An 18,626-nucleotide genomic window follows, 5' to 3' on the forward strand; every position below is an offset into this window, starting at 1 on the left:
TTAAACACAGTTTCTTAATCTATGAAAAGAAGATAAAATAGTAACTTCCATTCTGGGTTATTGAAAGGATTGTCCTAATTTAAATGGTTTTTTGTTTTGTTTTTAATTTTTTTTTTTTAACATTTATTTATTTTTGAGACAGAGAGAGACAGAGCATGAACAGGGGAGGGGCAGAGAGAGAGAGGGAGACACAGAATCCGAAGCAGGCTCCAGGCTCTAAGCTGTCAGCACAGAGCCCGACGCGGGGCTCGAACCCATGGACCGTGAGATCATGACCTGAGCCGAAGTCGGACACTTAACTGACCAAGCCACCCAGGCGCCCCAGTTTTGTTTTGTTTTTAAAGTAATCTCCATACCCAGCATGGAGCTCAAACTCCCAACCCCAAGATCAAGAGTCACATTTTTGGGGTGCCTAGGTGGTTCAGTCGGTTAAACATCAGACTCTTGATTTTGACTCAGGTCATGATCCCAGGGTTGTGGGATTGAGTCCCTCACATTGCGCTCCATGCTGGGCATGGAGACTGCTTAAGATTCTCTCTCTCTCTCTCTCTCTCTCTCTCTCTCTCTCTCTCTCTGTCTGTCACTCTCACTCTCAAATTAGAAAAGTCACATGCTCTACTGACTGAGCCCCCCCATAGTTAAAAACTTTTTTAATGTTTATTTACTTATGTTGAGAGGGAGAGAGAGAGAGAACGAGAGTGCACACGCACCCAAGAGGGTGTGGGGGAGGGGCAGAGAGAGAGAGGGAGAGAGAGAATCCCAAGCAGGCTCTGGGCTGTTGGCGCAGAGCCCCACATGGGGCTCAATCTCATGAATTGTGAGATCATGACCTGAGTTAAAATCAAGAGTTAAACGCTTAACTGAGCCACCCAGACACCCCAGTTTATTTTATTTTTAATTTTTTTTAACGTTTATTTATTTTTGAGACAGAGAGAGACAGAGCATGAATGGGGGAGGGGCAGAGAGAGAGGGAGACACAGAATCGGAAGCAGGCTCCAGGCTCTGAGCCATCAGCCCAGAGCCTGACGTGGGGCTTGAACTCACAGACTGCGAGATCGTGACCTGAGCTGAAGTCGGACGCTTAACCGACTGAGCCACCCAGGCGCCCCCAGACACCCCAGTTTAAATGCTTTTAAACTACCTGGCACCCAGTAAATTTTCAGAGAATGCTTTATCTGTCCATTCTAGGAAACCTCCCAAATCTCTTGTTCATTTTATCACAGAGCCAGCTCACTAGTTGAGGGACAGAGAACAGATGAGGGTAGTGAATCCCATCAGAGGCCAGAGGGGAGATAATTGCTATTTTCCTGCTATTGGGAGCTTGTCTCCCCCCCAACTCTAGGCCTGGATCTGCTAGCCCTGAAAAAGAGGACAGTAGGTGGGAATATGGAGCTTTTCTTTCATTAGAGTCTCCCTGTTTCCTTACTTGCTTGGCTCGGGAACTGTGGGAGGCTAGCCTCTGCTCCAGTTTTTAGTCAGCAGTTTCTTCTTACAGTCTGGCAGTGCTCTCTTCTCCCCATCCCTTAGTTCTCAATTCCCTGTTTGGTCCCTGGCTGCTCTCCATACCCCACCTCTGCAAGTGCTTCCTGGTCTCCAGTTGTCTCCTTCTCCCCTTCCACCTCTCCCACCATAGCAGAACTCTTCAGGATAGAGACATTCTGTTTATTTATTTTATTTATTTATTTTTCAAATTTGTTTATTTATCTTGAGAGAGACAGAGTGTGTGAGCAGGGAAGGCAGAGAGAGAGGGAGAGAGAATCCCAAGCAGGCTCCACATCGTCAGCACAGAGCCTGATATGGGGCTCGAACTCATGAACCTCGAGATCACGACCTGAGCCGAAACCAAGAGTTGGATGCTTAACAGACTGAACCACCCAGGCGCCCTTGTTAATATCTTTTTATATGTGTGTGTATTTTCCTTAGTTTTTTATGTATATATATATATATATATATATTTATAATGTAATATTAATATGTAATATTAATAGTGTTAATTGTTTATATATAAATATATAATATATATAATATTGTTATAATAATATATATAATATATAATGTATTATACCTAATATATACACATAATATATATAACAATATAACATATATAATATAATATATAGTATTAATATACAATATTAATGTATAATATTGTTTAGTCACCTCTAATATTAAGGCACTCCCTTAGTCATGCCATTGTTAAACCAAATTAAAAAAAGTTACAAAGGACATTATTTGGACCGTTGTTAAAAATTTGATTTATAGTATGTGGATATTTAGGGGCAAAAGAGCATGTTGTTTGTAACTTGTTCTCAGAAGGCTCAGAAAAATATGTGCTTGCATGTGTATGTGCAGAGAGAGGGTGTATCTGAGTGTGAGCATGTGAATGATAAGCAGATGGTGTGCAGTGTTAACCGTGAACCTGGGCAAAGAGTATATGGGAGTTCTTTTTACTATTCTTGTAATTTTTCTGTAAGTTTGAAATTGCATCAAAATAAAGTTAAAAAAATAGTCTATTTATAGCAACTTTTTTTTTCTTAGTGAAGTTTTATAATGCAAGTTTTCAAACAGGTAATTTGAAAGTCTAGTACAGTAAGTACAGTTAATAAACTTGTCATATTTGCTTTATCTTCCTGTCTTTATATATGCATAAATATATGTTTTTTGAAACATTTCAAGGCTGAGTTGTAGATATCAGGCTTCTTAACCCTGTATATTTCAGTATGCATCTTCTCAGAATAAGAGTTTTTCCATTCATAATACCATTATTACATGTAGAAAATTGAACAACTAATATTATATGATATGTAACTCATATTCAGAATTTCTCTTTTTTAAAGTTTATTTGTTTATTTTTAAGTAATCTCTTCACCTAATGTGGGGCTTGAACTCACGATCCTGAGATCAAGAGTCACATGCTCTTATAACTCAGCCAACCAGATGCCCCTCAAAATTTCTTAATTGTCCAAAAATATGTATGTATGTATGTATGTATGTATGTATGTATTTTTAGAGAGTATGAGTGGTAGAGGGAGGGAGAGAGAGTCTTAAGCAGGCTCCAGTGTGGAGCCAGACATGGGACTTAATCTCATAACCTTGAGATCATGACCTGAGCCAAAATCAAGAGTTGGATGCTTAATCTACTGAGCCACCCCAAGAATATCTTACTGCTTTTTTATTTTCAAACTAAGATCCAGTCAGACTTTGTGGTTTTATTTGTTGTTTTTTATATTTTTTCATTCTCTCTTAATTTAATTTCATTTTTTTTTGTTTGCTTTAAATGATACATTAAGTTTTTGAAGAGATCAGATACATCTGGATTTGTCTGATTGCTTCTTAATGTTGTCATTTAAAATATTCCTCTGAACTCTGATAAACTGGAAGTTAAATGTAAAAGCTTAATTCAATTTAGACTAAATACTTTGGGAAGAATACTTTATGGGCAGTGATTATATAATATTCAACTGGCAGAATGGTGTCATAATTTGATTTATAGTGTTATAGATTAACCATTATTACTGAACATTGAATTTCATCCAGGTTTTTGCTATTCTGAAAAATGCTTTGGAGATTAATTTTTATGTAAGGTTTTATTTTTCTAAAAATTAAAAAGTTCTTTTAAGGTTTATTTATTTTTGAGAGAGAGAGAGAGAGACAGTGCAAGCAGGGGAGGGGCAGAGAGAGAGGGAGACACAGAATCCGAAATAGGCTTCAGGCTCTGAGCTGTCAGCACAGAGCCTGACGCAAGGCTTGAGCCCACGAACCATGAGATCATGACCTGAGTCGCTGTTGGATGCTTAACCGATTGAGCCACCTAGGTGCTCTTGTAAAGTTTTATTCTGAAGTTCAGTTCTTCAGACAAGATGTCCAAATACGAAATTACTGGGTTAAAATACAGAGTAGAATACATCTATGAATGGCTCTACGTGGGTTGAACTAATATCAATTAGTGATTTGGCATGAAACTACCAAAAAAGTTTTAAATTGCTTCCAATATATTCACTTTCCCTTTCTCAGGGGCTGAAAGAAGTGACACTCCTTGGTCAGAATGTTAATAGTTTTCGGGACAGTTCAGAGGTCCAGTTCAACAATGCAGTGTCTACCAACCTCAGCCGTGGCTTCTCCACCAACTATAAACCCAAGCAAGGAGGCCTTCGTTTTGCTCACCTTCTGGATCACGTCTCCAGAGTAGATCCTGAAATGAGGATCCGTTTCACTTCTCCCCACCCCAAAGACTTTCCTGATGAGGTGAGTATCAATAGTGAACCGTGCCAAGCTGTTATCAGTATGTGTAAGCTTGACAAAGGCTGGACCCAGTGGGATACAGCAGTCCTTGAATCTTGCTCAGGGGATCTTGTGGTGTATTGCCCTTTGATTCCACCAGAGTTAAAGTCCACCAGTGTTGGGGCAGAGATAGGACTGATATATTTAAAAAAAAAATTTTTTTTTTTTGTAATTGATGTATAGTTGACACACTATATGTATATGATGTATAATTTCAGGTGTACAACATAGTGATTTTGGCAAGTTTTATGTTATGCTGTTCTCACCACAAGTATAGAGATAGGACTGATATTCTGGGAAGTTAAGGTCACCTGGGACCATGAGGACTCTGTGGAGAGAGGTTTTATTACAAGATTTTATGGGAAGGACAGAAAGGGAGGGGATATGTTGCAGTGGGAAACAGTCCAGACTTTGGCCTGAGACAAGATGTGAGTTAAATCCTAGCTCTTCCCTTGCTTTATTAGTAGGTATGACTATTTCATCTTGTCCTCTTCGTCTGTAAAATGAGGTTAATAATAGCCTCCTGCTTTTTGGGGGGGGGGTTGAGAAATAGGTATATTGTATGGAAGGTATTTACCAAGTGCTTTAGTAAAGCATAGAATGTACAGCCTACATGTGAAGCCTTTTTTTAAAGTTTTTAAAAAATTAAAAAACTTTTTTTTAAAAAATAATGTTTATTTATTTTTGAGATACAGAGAGACAGAGCACAAGTTGGGAAGGGGCAGAGAGAGAGGGAGACACAGAATCCGAAATAGGCTCCAGGCTCTCAGCTGTCAGCACAGAGCCTGATGCGGGGCTTGAACTCACGAACCACGAGTTCATGACCCGAGCCAGAGTCAGACGCCTGACTGACTGAGCCACCCGGCAGCGCCCCTTAAAGTATTTTTGATTTGGTGAAACATCTTTTTGCCCCACTGCTACTTTTTTCTCACTGGATTGTCTTCTTACTGAGTTGTAAAACTTTTTTTATGTATTCTTGGTACAAATCCTTTGTCAGTGTATTTTTTCAAATATTTTTTCCTTGTTCCAGTTTCTTTTTTTTTTTTTTTTTTAATTTTTTTTTTTTTCAACGTTTTTTATTTATTTTTGGGACAGAGAGAGACAGAGCATGAACGGGGGAGGGTCAGAGAGAGAGGGAGACACAGAATGGGAAACAGGCTCCAGGCTCCGAGCTATCAGCCCAGATCCTGACGCGGGGCTCGAACTCACGGACCGCGAGATCGTGACCTGGCTGAAGTCGGACGCTTAACCGACTGCGCCACCCAGGCGCCCCTCCTTGTTCCAGTTTCTTGATGGTGTCTTTTAAAGTAGCTAATTAGTTTGGAAGTTAGATGAAACAAATACCAGTTTTCCTTTTTGTCCATGTCAGCCCATGGCTTGAATCTGACCTCTGCTTGCTTGCGTCACTTTTTGAAAGCGGAGATGCCATCAGGGGAAATGTCTGGGACAGACAACATGGCTTGAGCAAAAGTAAAGGATTTGGGTAATTCATGTGTTTGGTTTAATCAGCCTCTTAAGAGGGGCACCTGGGTGGCTTAGTCGGTTGACCGTCTGACTTCAGCTCGTGTCATGATCTCACGGTTCATGAGTTTGAGCCCCACGTTGGGCTCTGTGCTGACTGCTCAGAGCCTGGAGTCTGCTTTGGGTTCTGTGTCTCTGTCTTTCTTGGCCCCGCCACTGCTCACACTTTGTCTCTTTCTCCCTCAAAAATAACTAAATGTTAAAAAAAAAAAAAAAAAGCATTAAAGCTCTTTAAAAAACAAAAAGTCAGCCTATTAAGAAACAGTGGGGGTGGTATTCCTTTATGCAGGATTCTTTGGTGAGACTGTGATGACCTTTAATGTGTTCTGTTTGATCAGGTTCTGCAGCTGATTCATGAGAGAGACAACATCTGTAAACAGATCCACCTACCAGCCCAGAGTGGAAGCAGCCGTGTATTGGAGGCCATGCGGAGGGGGTCAGACTTGCTTGGGGGAGGGAGCATCCTGCACCTTTCCATGTTTTCTTAAGGACCACAGAGTGTCTAAGAACCAGCATAGTGTATAGCACATAGTAGCTGCTCAGTCAATATTTGTTATGTGAATAAACCCATGGACATTATAACCTGTTTCTATTTACTCCCTAAGTATAGACTAAGGACTGGATCACTCATTTCATTTGTTTAGCATGTTTTTTATTAAGTATTTACTGTGTGGCACACTCTTTGAAATATTAATCCTTTAGCTTTTAACATTAAAGTTTTTTAGGCCAGGGATGCCTGGGTGGCTCAGTCATTTAAGCGTCTGACTTAGGCTCAGGTCATGATCTCACAGTTCGTGAGTTTGAGCACCCCGTCAGGGTCTGCACTGGTGGTTGGAGCCTGCTTGGGATTCTTTCTCTTCGTCTCTCTCTGCCCCTTCCCCACTTGCGTGTTTGCTCTCTCTGTCAAAATAAATAAATAAACTTAAAAAAAGTTTAAGTGTTAGAATTTAAACGCATCTCTGGTTCACTTACTTTGGGACTAATACGTACTGTAGAGATAAGACTGAAAGGATAAGGTGACAAATGGCAGGCTGTGTGGAACTAGTGCTTTGCTTTGTTTTCCACATTGGCAGTTTTAGAGATCTTTTTTTTTTTTTTTTTTTAAAGTTTATTTATTTTGAGAGAGTGTGTGCGCTCGGGCATGGGATGGACAAAAGGAGAGAGAGAGAGGGAGGGAGGGAGAGAGAGAGAGAGAGAGAGAGAGAGAGAGAGAATGAATCCCAAGCAGGCTCCAGGCTCCATGCTGTTAGTGCAGAGCCCCACACAGGGCTTGATATCATGAACTATGAGATCATGACCTGAGCCCAAACCAAGAATCAGACACTTAACCAACTGAGCCACCCAGGTGCCTGTAGAGATCCTCTTAAATATTTAATCTGTCTTCACTTATTAAATCAAAGGCTATTGGGGCGCCCAGGTGGCTCACTCAGTGAAGTGTCCAATTTCAGCTCAGGTCATGATCTCATGTTTTGTGGGTTCAAGCCCCACTTCAGGCTCTATGCTGACAGCTCAGAGCCTGGAGCCTGTTTCAAATTCTGTGTCTTCCTCTCTTTCTGCCCCTCCCCTGCTCGCGCACTCTCTCTCTCTCTCTCTCTCTCAAAAATAAATAAACCTTAAAAATAAAAGGTTATTTATTTATATTTTTAAAAAGGCTATTTAAAATAACGTATGTTCTTGAACTAAAGAATCATGGGCTCTAGATTAGGTTACACTACAGGATTAGCATCAAAAGGACTGTTCTGGATACTTTAACCTACGCTTGTACTGTCCTATGTGGATAAGAAGTGATTATATGTGGTAATGCATAATGTTCTCTTTTTACAGCATTCATTTAAAGAAGATTGGTTCATCTAAGCCTTTTCTTTTTGTTCCTTCTTGCAGATATTCAAGAGAAGCTTATGTGGAGTTAGTTCATCATATCAGAGAATCTATTCCAGGTACATTTAAGAAATGTATTTTGCTGAGCACATTACTGTACCAGTGACCACAGTGCTTTTTTCAGATGCAGGCAATGCCTGTGGTACTACCTTAATGAAAAAAAGGGACTACCTTTTATACTTCGGTTCCTCCTCTTCATTTTTCTCTTTCTTTTATTTTACTCTTTTTTGGTTTTTTAATGGCTTGGTCTTGCTAGATATACTCAAAGGTGTCAGCTTGTGGCCTCAATGCTAAAGAGATTTCTCTCTCTTTTTTTATTTATTTTTATTTTATTAAAAAATTTTAAAAAATGTTTATTTATTTTTGAGAGAGAGCGAGCAGGGGAGGGTCAGAGGGAGAGGGAGACAGAATCCCAAGCAGGCTCCGGGCTATCAGCAGAAAGCCTGATGTGGGGCTTGAACCCATGAACTGTGAGATCATGACCTGAGCCTAAACCAAGAATCAGACACTTAACCAACTGAGCCACCCAGGCGCTCCTATTTGTTTATTTTGAGAGAGAGAGACCATGTGCAAGCAGGGGAAGGAGAGAAAGACTCCCAAGCAAGGCTGCATACTGTCAGGACAGAGCCCAATGCGGGGCTCGATCTTACGAACCGTGAGATCACGACCTGAGCCGAAATCATGAGTCTGACGCCAACCAACTGAACCACCCAGATCTCCCAGAGATTTCTTCTCTACAGTATTTGTGTTTCTGAACATATGGGAGAGACCTTGTTCCTTCTTTGTTAGCTGGCAGGTATGGTCTACATTAGTTCTGATTTGGGGACAGTTGATATCTTTAAAACTGTCCTTAGAGGTAATTCCTTTCCTATGATCATAACTTCTTTTTCTCTTTTCCCTTCTAATAGAATTACTTTGTAGTAGTCTTTTAATTTAGATTTGGTTGACAATGTCTACATTTGTTTCCAAGTTTCTAATTATTGTTAACTTGTATTATGCATAAATACTTTTCATTTTGGAGGGGCAGGATAGCGTGGAGGCTTTCTGGGCTGCAGTTTCCTCATCTATCAAATAAAGTTAATAAGGGGTGCCTGTCTGCCTCATTCGGTAGAGTAAGTGACTCTTGATCTTGGGGGTGTTGAATTCAAGCCTCATGTGTGGTGTGGAGTTTACTTAAAAAAATAGAGTTGATAGTATGTTATTGGATTGTTGGAATAATTAAATATATTAAATAGGAAAATATAGCACTTAGTACTGTTTAGTAACTAGTAGTTATTGTTTATATGGTCTTTAAAAAAAATTTTTTTTTTTAATTTATTCATTTATTTTGAGAGAGAGACAGCGTGAGCAGGGGAGGGGAAGAGAGAGAGAGGCCCAAGCAGGCTCTGCACTGTCGGAGCCTGATGCAAGGCTCGAACTCACGAAACCGGGAGATTATGACCTGCACGGAAACGGAGAGTCGGATGCTTAACCGACTGAGCCACCCAGGTTCCCCTCTATGGTCTTAAATAAACTTTGTGTTAAACTAGCTTCAAAAGTATATGTTTATATGAGATATTGCAAAGTTTTCACCATTAAAAGCAGGACCAGTTTGAAAATGTGGAGTTCCTGCTGTGTCCCTAAATCCAACATGTGAAGTAAAAATATCTTTTCTTGTGCTGAGGGGAATATAGACTGAGAAGCCAGGCTTTGGCACGGTAACATTCTAGATAAGCAGGCCTTGCTCCATAATGACTGTTCTGTCACTTGCATATGGACTGTCACTTTGTACTCCAGGGAAGGTGTACAATTGCTGTCTCTCTCTCTCTGTAACCCACAAGTGAAAGGCTTCTCTTGAACGTAAGCTGCAGTGACATGTTGTCTTTTGTCATGTGTTGCAGGTGTGAGCCTCAGCAGCGATTTCATTGCTGGCTTTTGTGGTGAAACAGAGGAAGATCACCTCCAGACGGTGTCTTTGCTTCGGGAAGTTCAGTATAACATGGGCTTCCTCTTTGCCTACAGTATGAGACAGGTCAGCCCTGGGATGAGGGAGAAGCTACTTCTGTGCTGGCACTGACAGAATTCCTGACAGGTGTCTGGTTGACTGTAGACAACTGGCAAGAAAGGAAAGTGGCAGCAGGGCAGTCCTTGAGAAGCTACAAGGATCTTACCACTCATTCTTTTTTTTTCTAGTCAGCCTATTTTATATAATTCGGCAACTTGAGATGAAAGTGGATCAGTTGTGACAATATTTGTCTTCATTAAAATATTTTAAATTATGTTTAGATCGTCTAGAATTTTAATATGAAGGGAGGGATGCCATTGTGGAGGGGGGACGCTGTTCTCTTTATAAGGGTAAAATAATTTCTCAACATGCAGAACGTTTTTGACTTACAGATGTGATTTGTCTTACAGATGCATTTTGTTGCCCTCCTAGCCATCCTCAGCTATTTTTAGTTTTCATTTTTTTAGGCCAAGTGAACCTACTGATACCGCTTTAGAGTTTTTCCTGTAACACAGATTTCCAGGAAAACAAAGCAGAAGGATATAAGGAAGGAATGGGAGAGTAATGTGTATTTCTTGCAGAGAGGGGATAGTTCCGTTCTGCTGCCATTTTCTTGATGGTAGGGATGAATTTCCATGGGTCATTCCTCATCCCTCCAGTCAGCTCAGGGGTGTCTTTCCTTGTGTTTGGGCTGGAGGCTGAGGAGGATGGCCGATCAGGAGGGCTGATTGATGAATGATGGAACTCATGATCTTCGCCACCACTGTCATTCAGCTACCATCAGCCAACCTAATTCATGTCTTTTATTTATTTTTTTTTATTTAAAAAAAAAAAAATTTTTTTTTGACGTTTATTTTTGAGACAGAGAGAGACAGACCATGAACGGGGGAGGGTCAGAGAGAGGGAGACACAGAATCCTAAACAGGCTCCAGGCTCTGAGCTGTCAGCACAGAGCCTGACGCGGGGCTCGAACTCACGGACCGCGAGATCATGACCTGAGCCAAAGTCGGCCGCCCAACCGACTGAGCCACCCAGGCGCCCCCTAATTCATGTCTTTTAAAGCCCACTGCCTAGTGTTCTGTAGGCAGCGTAAGTAGGCCATTGTATATATTTAGGTCTCTTACATAATTATTTCAGAGATGAAGCTTCAGAGTAGATGTTGGGTTCCATTTTGTTACTCTTCCATGGACATAAATATGTAAGATAAATTTTTTGTAATGCTAGAGTTGGGAAATGGGTTTTCATTGTGTGGTGGAAGCATATCTTATGGGCATTGAATATGAGTGTTTACTTTGGGATCTAATTTCTAGGTTAGGATTAAGGTTATAAAGATTGAAGTTGTCTAGTGGATGAGAGCAAGCACTCAAATTGTACCTTTCTCACTTAATAACTGTGTGATCTTGAGAAAGGTCCTTGGTCTTTTCACCTGTGAAATGAGAATAGTGCTTGGTAATGGTAAATGCACAATAGGGGCAAGTTGTTGTTAATAAGACAAAATAGAGTAAACCCATTCGCCATTTTCCTCTGTGGATTTGGTAGTTGTCTCAAAGGCCAGTTGGTTTGAATGTCCACACTTGGATGTATAGGTTTTCCTCTTATTCCATACTTTTATCTAGCTCAGTGGTTCTCCCAACTGTGTTATATAAGCTTGTGTACATAAACCTTTAAAAAAAAAATAGGTGTATACACACACATATACACACGTGTATGCATGCCATGATTTTAGACAATTTAAAGGCTTTTAAATTTCCTTTTTTTTATAGGTACTTTTTTTTTTTTTTTGAAATTTATTTATTTATTTTGAGAAAGAGAGAGAAAGAGAACCAGTCAGGGAGGGGCAGAGAGAGAGGGAGACAGAGGGTCCGAAGCAGGCTGTGTGTTGTGAGAAGATGACCTGAGCTGAAGTTGGATGGTCAACTGACTGAGCCACCCAGGCGCCCCTAGGATAAATTTCCTTTTAAAAAATGTTTTGGACTAGGTAATATGAGCTCATTTTAAAAAATTCGAAAGTTCAAAGTAGTATGCAATGAAAAGTTCTTGTTCTTCCTTCTTCCTAGGTTGCCTGGTTTTTCATTTCCTTCCCTGAAGGCCATCACTCTTAGGAATTTCTTCTGTAAACTTCCAGAGATATTTCATGTATTTATAAACATATTTATATGTTGATCTGTACCTTATTTTGTTTTAAGAGTATGTTTTGGAAAGCAATCGTATCAATACATATGGAATTATCACAGTCTTTTTACAGTAGTGCAATATTCTGTTGTGTGGATAAAGCATAATTCATTTACTAACAGCCTATTGGTAAACGTTTAGGTTGCTTTGCATCTTGTGTCTTATCTATAAACAGTGCTGCTGAGTAACCTGGTACATGAGTTATTTAGTATATGTTACATTTGTCTAAAGCTTATATTTGTATCCTATAAATACATCAAGAACAATTTTGAATCTACAATTTTCATGTGCTAAATTTAGAATTTAACCCTTAGAAAAATGTGACTTTATTGCATAGTAAACTTCTTGTCTTAGAATGCTCTTAGAGCTAGAGAACCCTCCTGGTGTGGCTTGGGTTCTTGTACATATGTCTGTAACTTACAAGTGGAATGAACCTGGTCCTCTGTACCTTAAGAGTGGATTCAGTGGGGGGAAAAAAAGGATTCTATGAGTCCTTGGTGACCTCCAGTCTCTCTCTTTATTTTTATAGAAGACCAGGGCATATCACAGGCTGAAAGATGATGTTCCAGAAGAGGTGAAATTAAGGCGTTTGGAGGAACTTATTACTGTCTTTCGAGAAGAAGCAACAAAAGCCAACATGGCCTCTGTGGGTTGTACCCAGCTAGTGCTGGTGGAGGGGGTAAGGTCATATGTATATACATATATATTTTTGTGTTTTGTTTTTTAAAGTTTAGTTTTGAGAGAGAAAGAGAGAAAGAGAGAGTGCATGTAGGGGAGTGGCAGAGAGAGAGAGGGAGAGAGAATCCCAAGCAGGCTCCATGCTGTCAGTGCAGGGCCGGATGCTGAGCTTGAACCATGGCCTGAGCCCAGATCAAGAGGCACACCAATGTTTTTTGTGTTTTAAAACACAATATGTCTCCCTTTTATTTAGATCATCTTTTATCAGAGTTTTTGTAATTTTCAGTGTACAGGTCCTATATGTATGTATTTTGTTAGATTTATACCTAAGTGTCTTTTTTTTTTTTAAGCTATTTGCTCCAATAGCAAATAGCTAGTTGCTATTGTATTTTTAATTTCAGATGTTCATTATATTGTACAGAAATAATTGAATTTTGTATGTTTATCTTGTATTCTGTGACCTTGTTGAACTCAATAGTTCTAGGAGTTGTTTTGGCAGTTTCTTTGGGATTTTCTACATAGGTAATCATGTTTTTATGTTTTTTTTTTCCTTCCTGATATTCCAAGCTTCCTTCTTTTATCTTTTCCTGTCTGTTTAGACAGCTTTTAGACACTCTGGCAGCAGATTCTCTGTTTTTCTTCATCTTAGAATGTCTTGATTTTTCCTTCATTCTGGTTTTTTTTTTTTTTTATGTTTTTTTTTGAGAGAGAGTGAGAGAGTGTGGGGGAGGGACAGAAAGAGAGAGGGGGACAGAGGATCCAAAGCGGGCTATGTGCTAACAGTAGAGATGTGGGACTCAAACTCATGAACCATGAGATCATGACCCGAGCTGAAGTTGGCCACTTAACCGACTGAGCCACCCGGGCACCTCTCTCCTTCATTCTTAAAAGATATTTTTGTGCTTAGCAGCAGAAAGATTAAGGAAAAGTATGTCTGCTCCATCTTTCTGGAAGCAGTATCATATGTATGTTTTCAGAATCAGTTTGTCTGTAATCCTTCTTTTTTAATTTTTTAAAATGTTTATTTATTTATTTTGAGAGAGAGAGTGTGCGTGCATGCATGCATGTGAGTGGGGAAAGGGCAGAGAGAGAGAGGGAGGGAGAGAATCCCAAGCAGGCTCTGCACGGTCAGCACAGAGCCTGATGTGGGGCTCAATCTTAGAAACCATGAGATCATGACTTGAGCTGAAATCAAGAGTCAGATGCTTAAGCAACTGAACCATCCAGGTGCCCCAAGATCTTATTTATTTATTTATTTTTTAAGTAATCTCTACACCCAACGTGGGGCTCACCCACAACCCTGAGATCAAAAAGTTGTATGCTTTACCAACAGAGCCAGCCAGGCGCCCCTTCAATCCTTTTTTAAAATCACATTTTCTTAGAAGCGTACTGTATTTCAGAAAGTTTGGGGTTCCTATAGGCATCTGTGGTCAAGCTGGGGAACCTAACCGTCAGAGCACTAAACACATGGAATAAGGGGTAAGTTTGAGAGCTGACCTTAAGCTACATGCTGCAGCCATTGGAGAGGAAGGGAAGGAGAGAGATGGGCCCTTTCTGTGACTCCTAAGTCCTGGATTGAGAAGAGAGAGTCCTGTTTCATGCCTTAGGATATGGTAGCATCAAAACCACCAATTACCTGGTATCTGTGTTTGTTAGGACTCTTTAGTAGTGAGTAACAGAAATGTCTTTAAGCCGTTCAGCCTAAGCCAAAAAGAAATCTTCTTTTGTATAAGGCTTCAGGGGTGTCTTGTGGAGCCCAAGGGCAGGAATACTGTAGGTGTCTAGAAAGGACTGTACCCAGTCTGGGAAGCCCTTCAGGCTTTCTTGTGTACTTAGAGCAGCTTTTCCTGCTTCCTCATCTTTGTTGCAGAGTGAGTACAGCAGCTGTGTAGTTCCTATGTTTACATGTTACGGTTCTCGTTATTCATGGGTCACGGTTGTGTCTCTCAGCCCCAGCTCAGATTTCCAGGACGGGTACTTGGTCAGCTCATCTTGGGCTAGGGGATCTTCCTGTGATCTAGACCAGCAGTTGGCTGATTGGTGATGCTGAGCTAGTGTAATACCCCAAAAGGTTTTTGCCTCACTAAATACCTTGTGATTTAGGGTGTCAGCTGTGATTCTGGAGGTATGTACATGTCTATTAGCAGTCTACATTTTATCCAGTAAGAATTAGGTCTTGTTGTATTCCCAGCTCTCTTCACGGAGTCTGGCACAGAATAGTGTACTTATCTTTTGAATGAATGAATAAGTACTCAAAGTTTACTATTCTGTGTCCCTGACTTCATTAGCCTTGCAGCAAACCTGTCGTAACTAAATAAATCAAAACAAGATTCTTTCTTATGCATCCAGCATAAGGCATGACTCGGGGTTAGAGAATAAATGGATTTTTCAGGGCTAGCAGTTGGGAGTCTTTACTTTCTCTTAGAGGAGACTTTCTTTCCTCTAGTCCTGGCTCGTTTAAAACATCAGGTTGCTATCTCCAGAGTGGCAGAGAAGTTGATGATAACTCATGTATACTGAGCATTTACTGTCTGCCAGGAACTGTGCACTTTATGTCATTGGTACATTGAGTCCTACCACGGTTTTGGAGGTAGTGTTAATTATTAGTCCTTTTATGAGATGAAGAAACAGAGACTCAGAGAAGTGGAATAACTTTCTGAAGGTCATACAGCTTGTGTAGCAGAGCCAGAATTTGACTCAGGGCTATTTCGTTCCAGAACCTCTAAACAACAGCCTTCCCCCTTTTTTAATTATGGGGAATTTAAAACATATATGGGTATAGAGAGAACAGTATAATGAATGCCCACATACCCGTTAACCAACCTCAACAACTGTCAATACAGTGTTAATCATGGCTAATCTTTCATCTTTACTGTCCCCATTGGATTGTTATTTTCTTTTAAACCTTTTGCTTTTATTTATTTTTGTTTATTTACCTATTTGGACAGAGAAAGTGTGTGTGAGCAGGGGAGGGGCAGAGACAGAGGGGGAGAGAGAGAATTTAGCCACCTAGATGCGTTGATTGTTTTTTTTTTTTTTAAGTTTATTTATTTATTTACTTTGAGAGAGAGAGAGAGAGACAGAGAGCCCAACCGTGAGTTGGGGAAGGGCAGAGAGATAGGGAGTGAGAGAATCCCCAAGCAGGCTCTGTGCTGTTGGTGCAGAGCCTGACGTGGGGCTTGAACCCACGAACCATGAAATCACCACAATCAAGAGTCTGAGGTCTAACCAACTGAGCCACCCAGGTGCCCCCCCTTCCCCCAATTTGGATTGTTTTGAAGCAAGTACCTTATACTTATACATCATATTATACATATACATTGTGTTTTGTCAGTAAATATTTCAGTATATATCTCTCTAAAAGAGAAGGACTCTAAGAAAAAAAACCAATATTAGGCTATTATCATATCTGAAATAATCGATAATTGTTTGTTAATATTGTCAGATATTTAGTCAGTGTTCCAATTTCCCTTTTTGTTTCATAAATGTTCTTTTATGGTTGGTTCAAATCATGGAATCATGCTGTCTTTTTAAAAATTTATTATAAAACAATTATAAGCTTACAGAAAAGTTGCAATACAGTACCAAGAATTTTTTTTCCTTGACTCATTTGAGAGTTAGTTGCTGACCCGATGATGCCCTCACCTCCCCTCTAATACTGTAATATATATCTCTCTCTTATAAATAGGGACATTCTCCTACATAACTATAGTGCAACCACCAGATCAGGAAATTTACCTTGTTAGATTTCTGCGATCCAGTCCCCCAACCCTGTTTAAGTTTCTCCAGTTGTCACAGAACTGCCCTTTATAGGAAAAAAGAGTTTGTTCAGTATCATATGTTGCATTAATTTCATGTCTGTCTGGTCTCCTTCAGTCTAGAAAAGTTCCTCAGTCTTTCTTTGACTTTCACAATCTTGACACTTGATGATTACAAGCCAGTTATTTATTTACTTAAGTTTTTAAATTTATTTTGAGAGAGAGAGCGAGAATGTGTATGCTCACATGAGCAGAGGAGGGGCAGAGAGAGAGGGAGAGAGAGAATCCCAAGCAAGCTCTGTATTGTCAGCATGGAGCCCAATGTGGGGCCCAAACTCACGAACTATGAGATGATGTCCTGAGCTGAAATCAAGAGTTTGACGCTTAACCCACTGAGGCACCCGGGTGCCCCTATAGGCCAGTTATTTTGTAGAACATTCCTTAATTAGAGTTTGTCTGAAGTTTCCCTGTGATAAGATTGAGGTTATGTATTTTTAGGCCGGAATGTTAGAGAAATGTGTTCTTATTTGTGTCCTGGGTGGTGTACGGTTTTGCTGGTCTCATTACTGGTGATGTTAAGCATCTCGTTTTGAACGTTTTGTTAAGGTTGTGTCTGCTAGGATTGTTGACTGTAAAGGTACTCATCTTCCTTTTGTAACTAGTAAGTGTTTTGTAGGGAGATAGTGGGAAATCTTTTTAAATCTTACCTGACTGCTGTTTCCCTAAAGTAGTAATTAGTTTAAGAACTAAACTCCTTCCTCTGTCTTTGGTTACTAAAGAATATAGCATGACGTTGGAGCTTGATTTTCTAAGAACAGATTACCTTTTGGATTGTCTCTGGCCAATTGTTTTAACCCCAGACAGGGCATCACCTAGCATGTATAATGTAAGACCCTTAAAATAATATACTCCTATCCTTTTTTCCCCTTTTGTGCTATCGTTGTCATAGATTTTTACTTTTGTGTCCCAAAACACGTTGATATTTTTGCTTTGAATAATCAACTGTAGAGCCCCCGTCAGTGTTCACAGCCCATCAGTCAGGAGGCAGGGCAGTGGTTCAGGGCTGCACACTCCTCTGGCGCGGGTATGCTGTGAGAGGCCCACAGAGAAGGGCCCGCCATCAGTCCATCACCGTGTACAATACTCAGTTGCTTTAAAAAAAAAACTTTTTTAAAAGCAAGAAAAAACTCTTTCCTGTGTCCTCACTTAATTATTGCTTCTGTCGTTCTGCATTCCTTGTGTACATTCAGGTTTCTGTCTGGTATCATTATCTTTATGCTTGACAAACTTCTTTGAACATTTCTTGTAACGCACATCTTTTTGTGATGAATCCTCTCAGCTGTCGTTCGTCTGAAAAAAATGTCTTTTCACTTTAACAAATATTTTTTCATTAGGTATGAAATTTTAAGTTGATGTTTTAAAGGTATCATTCTGTTGTTTTCTGACTTACTTGGTTCTGACAAGAAGTTTGGAATCATCCTTATCTTTCTTCCTGTGTACATAAATTCCTTTTTTCTCTGGCTGCTTTTTAAAGATATTTACTTTATCACTGGTTTTAGAAATTTGATGTGTCTTGGCATGGCTTTCTTTGTGTTTATCCCTTTGTGTTTTCTTTGGGATTTGTTGAGGCTTCTTAGTTTGTGAATTTATAATTTTCATCAAATTTGGAAAATTTTCATCTATTATCTTTCAGATATATATCTTTTTAAGTTTATTTATTTATTTTGAGAGGGGAGGGGGAGCAGAGAGAGAGAGGGAGAAAGAGAATCCCAAGCAGGCTCTGTGCTGTCAGGGCAGAGCCTGACCTGGGGCTTGATCCCACAAACCATGAGATTGTGACCTGAGTCGAAACCAAGAGTCGAATGCTTAACCAGCTGAGCCACCCAGGTGCTCCTTCAGATATTTTTTCTGTACTCCTTCTGCTTCCTGCCACCCACCCCCACTGCTTCTCCTCTCCTTCCATGACTCCAGTTACATATATGGCCAACCACTTATAAAAAGGTTTTTCTGTAGGTCATTGAGGTTGTTCATTTTTTTCTGCTTTTTATACCTCTGTGCTTTGTTTTGGATAGTTTCTTTGGCTCTGTCTTCAGGTTCACTATTTTTTCCTTGGGCAGTGTGTAATCTGCTATTACCTATTGAATTTTTAATTTTAGATATTGTATTTTTGGTCTGTATAAGGTCCATTTAGTTCTTTTCAAATACCTTCTATTTGTCTCCTGTATTCTTGTTTTCCTTTGAAACTTAATTTCCTTTGAATGTAATCATAAAAACTGGTTTATTATTTTCGTGATAATTCCATCATTGCTATCATTTCTTGGTCTGTTTCTTTTGATAAACTTTTCTCCTATTAT

General features: G+C 39.8%; 1 protein-coding gene and 1 non-coding gene across 7 annotated transcripts in view; one reads left to right on the forward strand and one right to left on the reverse strand.

Annotated features, from left to right (window-relative positions):
• Positions 1-18,626, forward strand: part of CDK5RAP1 (CDK5 regulatory subunit associated protein 1) — a 191,084-nt gene that overhangs the window by 13,281 nt on the left and 159,177 nt on the right. For all 6 annotated transcript variants that reach the window (XM_042980607.1, XM_042980606.1, XM_042980610.1 and 3 more), the window contains 5 exons: positions 4,015-4,245; positions 6,141-6,238; positions 7,684-7,739; positions 9,561-9,691; positions 12,366-12,515. In XM_042980607.1, the coding sequence (XP_042836541.1) occupies positions 4,015-4,245; positions 6,141-6,238; positions 7,684-7,739; positions 9,561-9,691; positions 12,366-12,515 (666 nt within the window). The remainder of the gene's footprint in view (positions 1-4,014; positions 4,246-6,140; positions 6,239-7,683; positions 7,740-9,560; positions 9,692-12,365; positions 12,516-18,626) is intronic.
• LOC122237528 lies at positions 17,273-17,409 on the reverse strand. Its single transcript, XR_006216130.1, has one exon. It is a non-coding gene; the product is annotated as a small nucleolar RNA SNORA42/SNORA80 family (small nucleolar RNA).

Source organism: Panthera tigris, chromosome A3, assembly GCF_018350195.1.
Source record: "Panthera tigris isolate Pti1 chromosome A3, P.tigris_Pti1_mat1.1, whole genome shotgun sequence".
Taxonomy (NCBI): domain Eukaryota; kingdom Metazoa; phylum Chordata; class Mammalia; order Carnivora; family Felidae; genus Panthera; species Panthera tigris.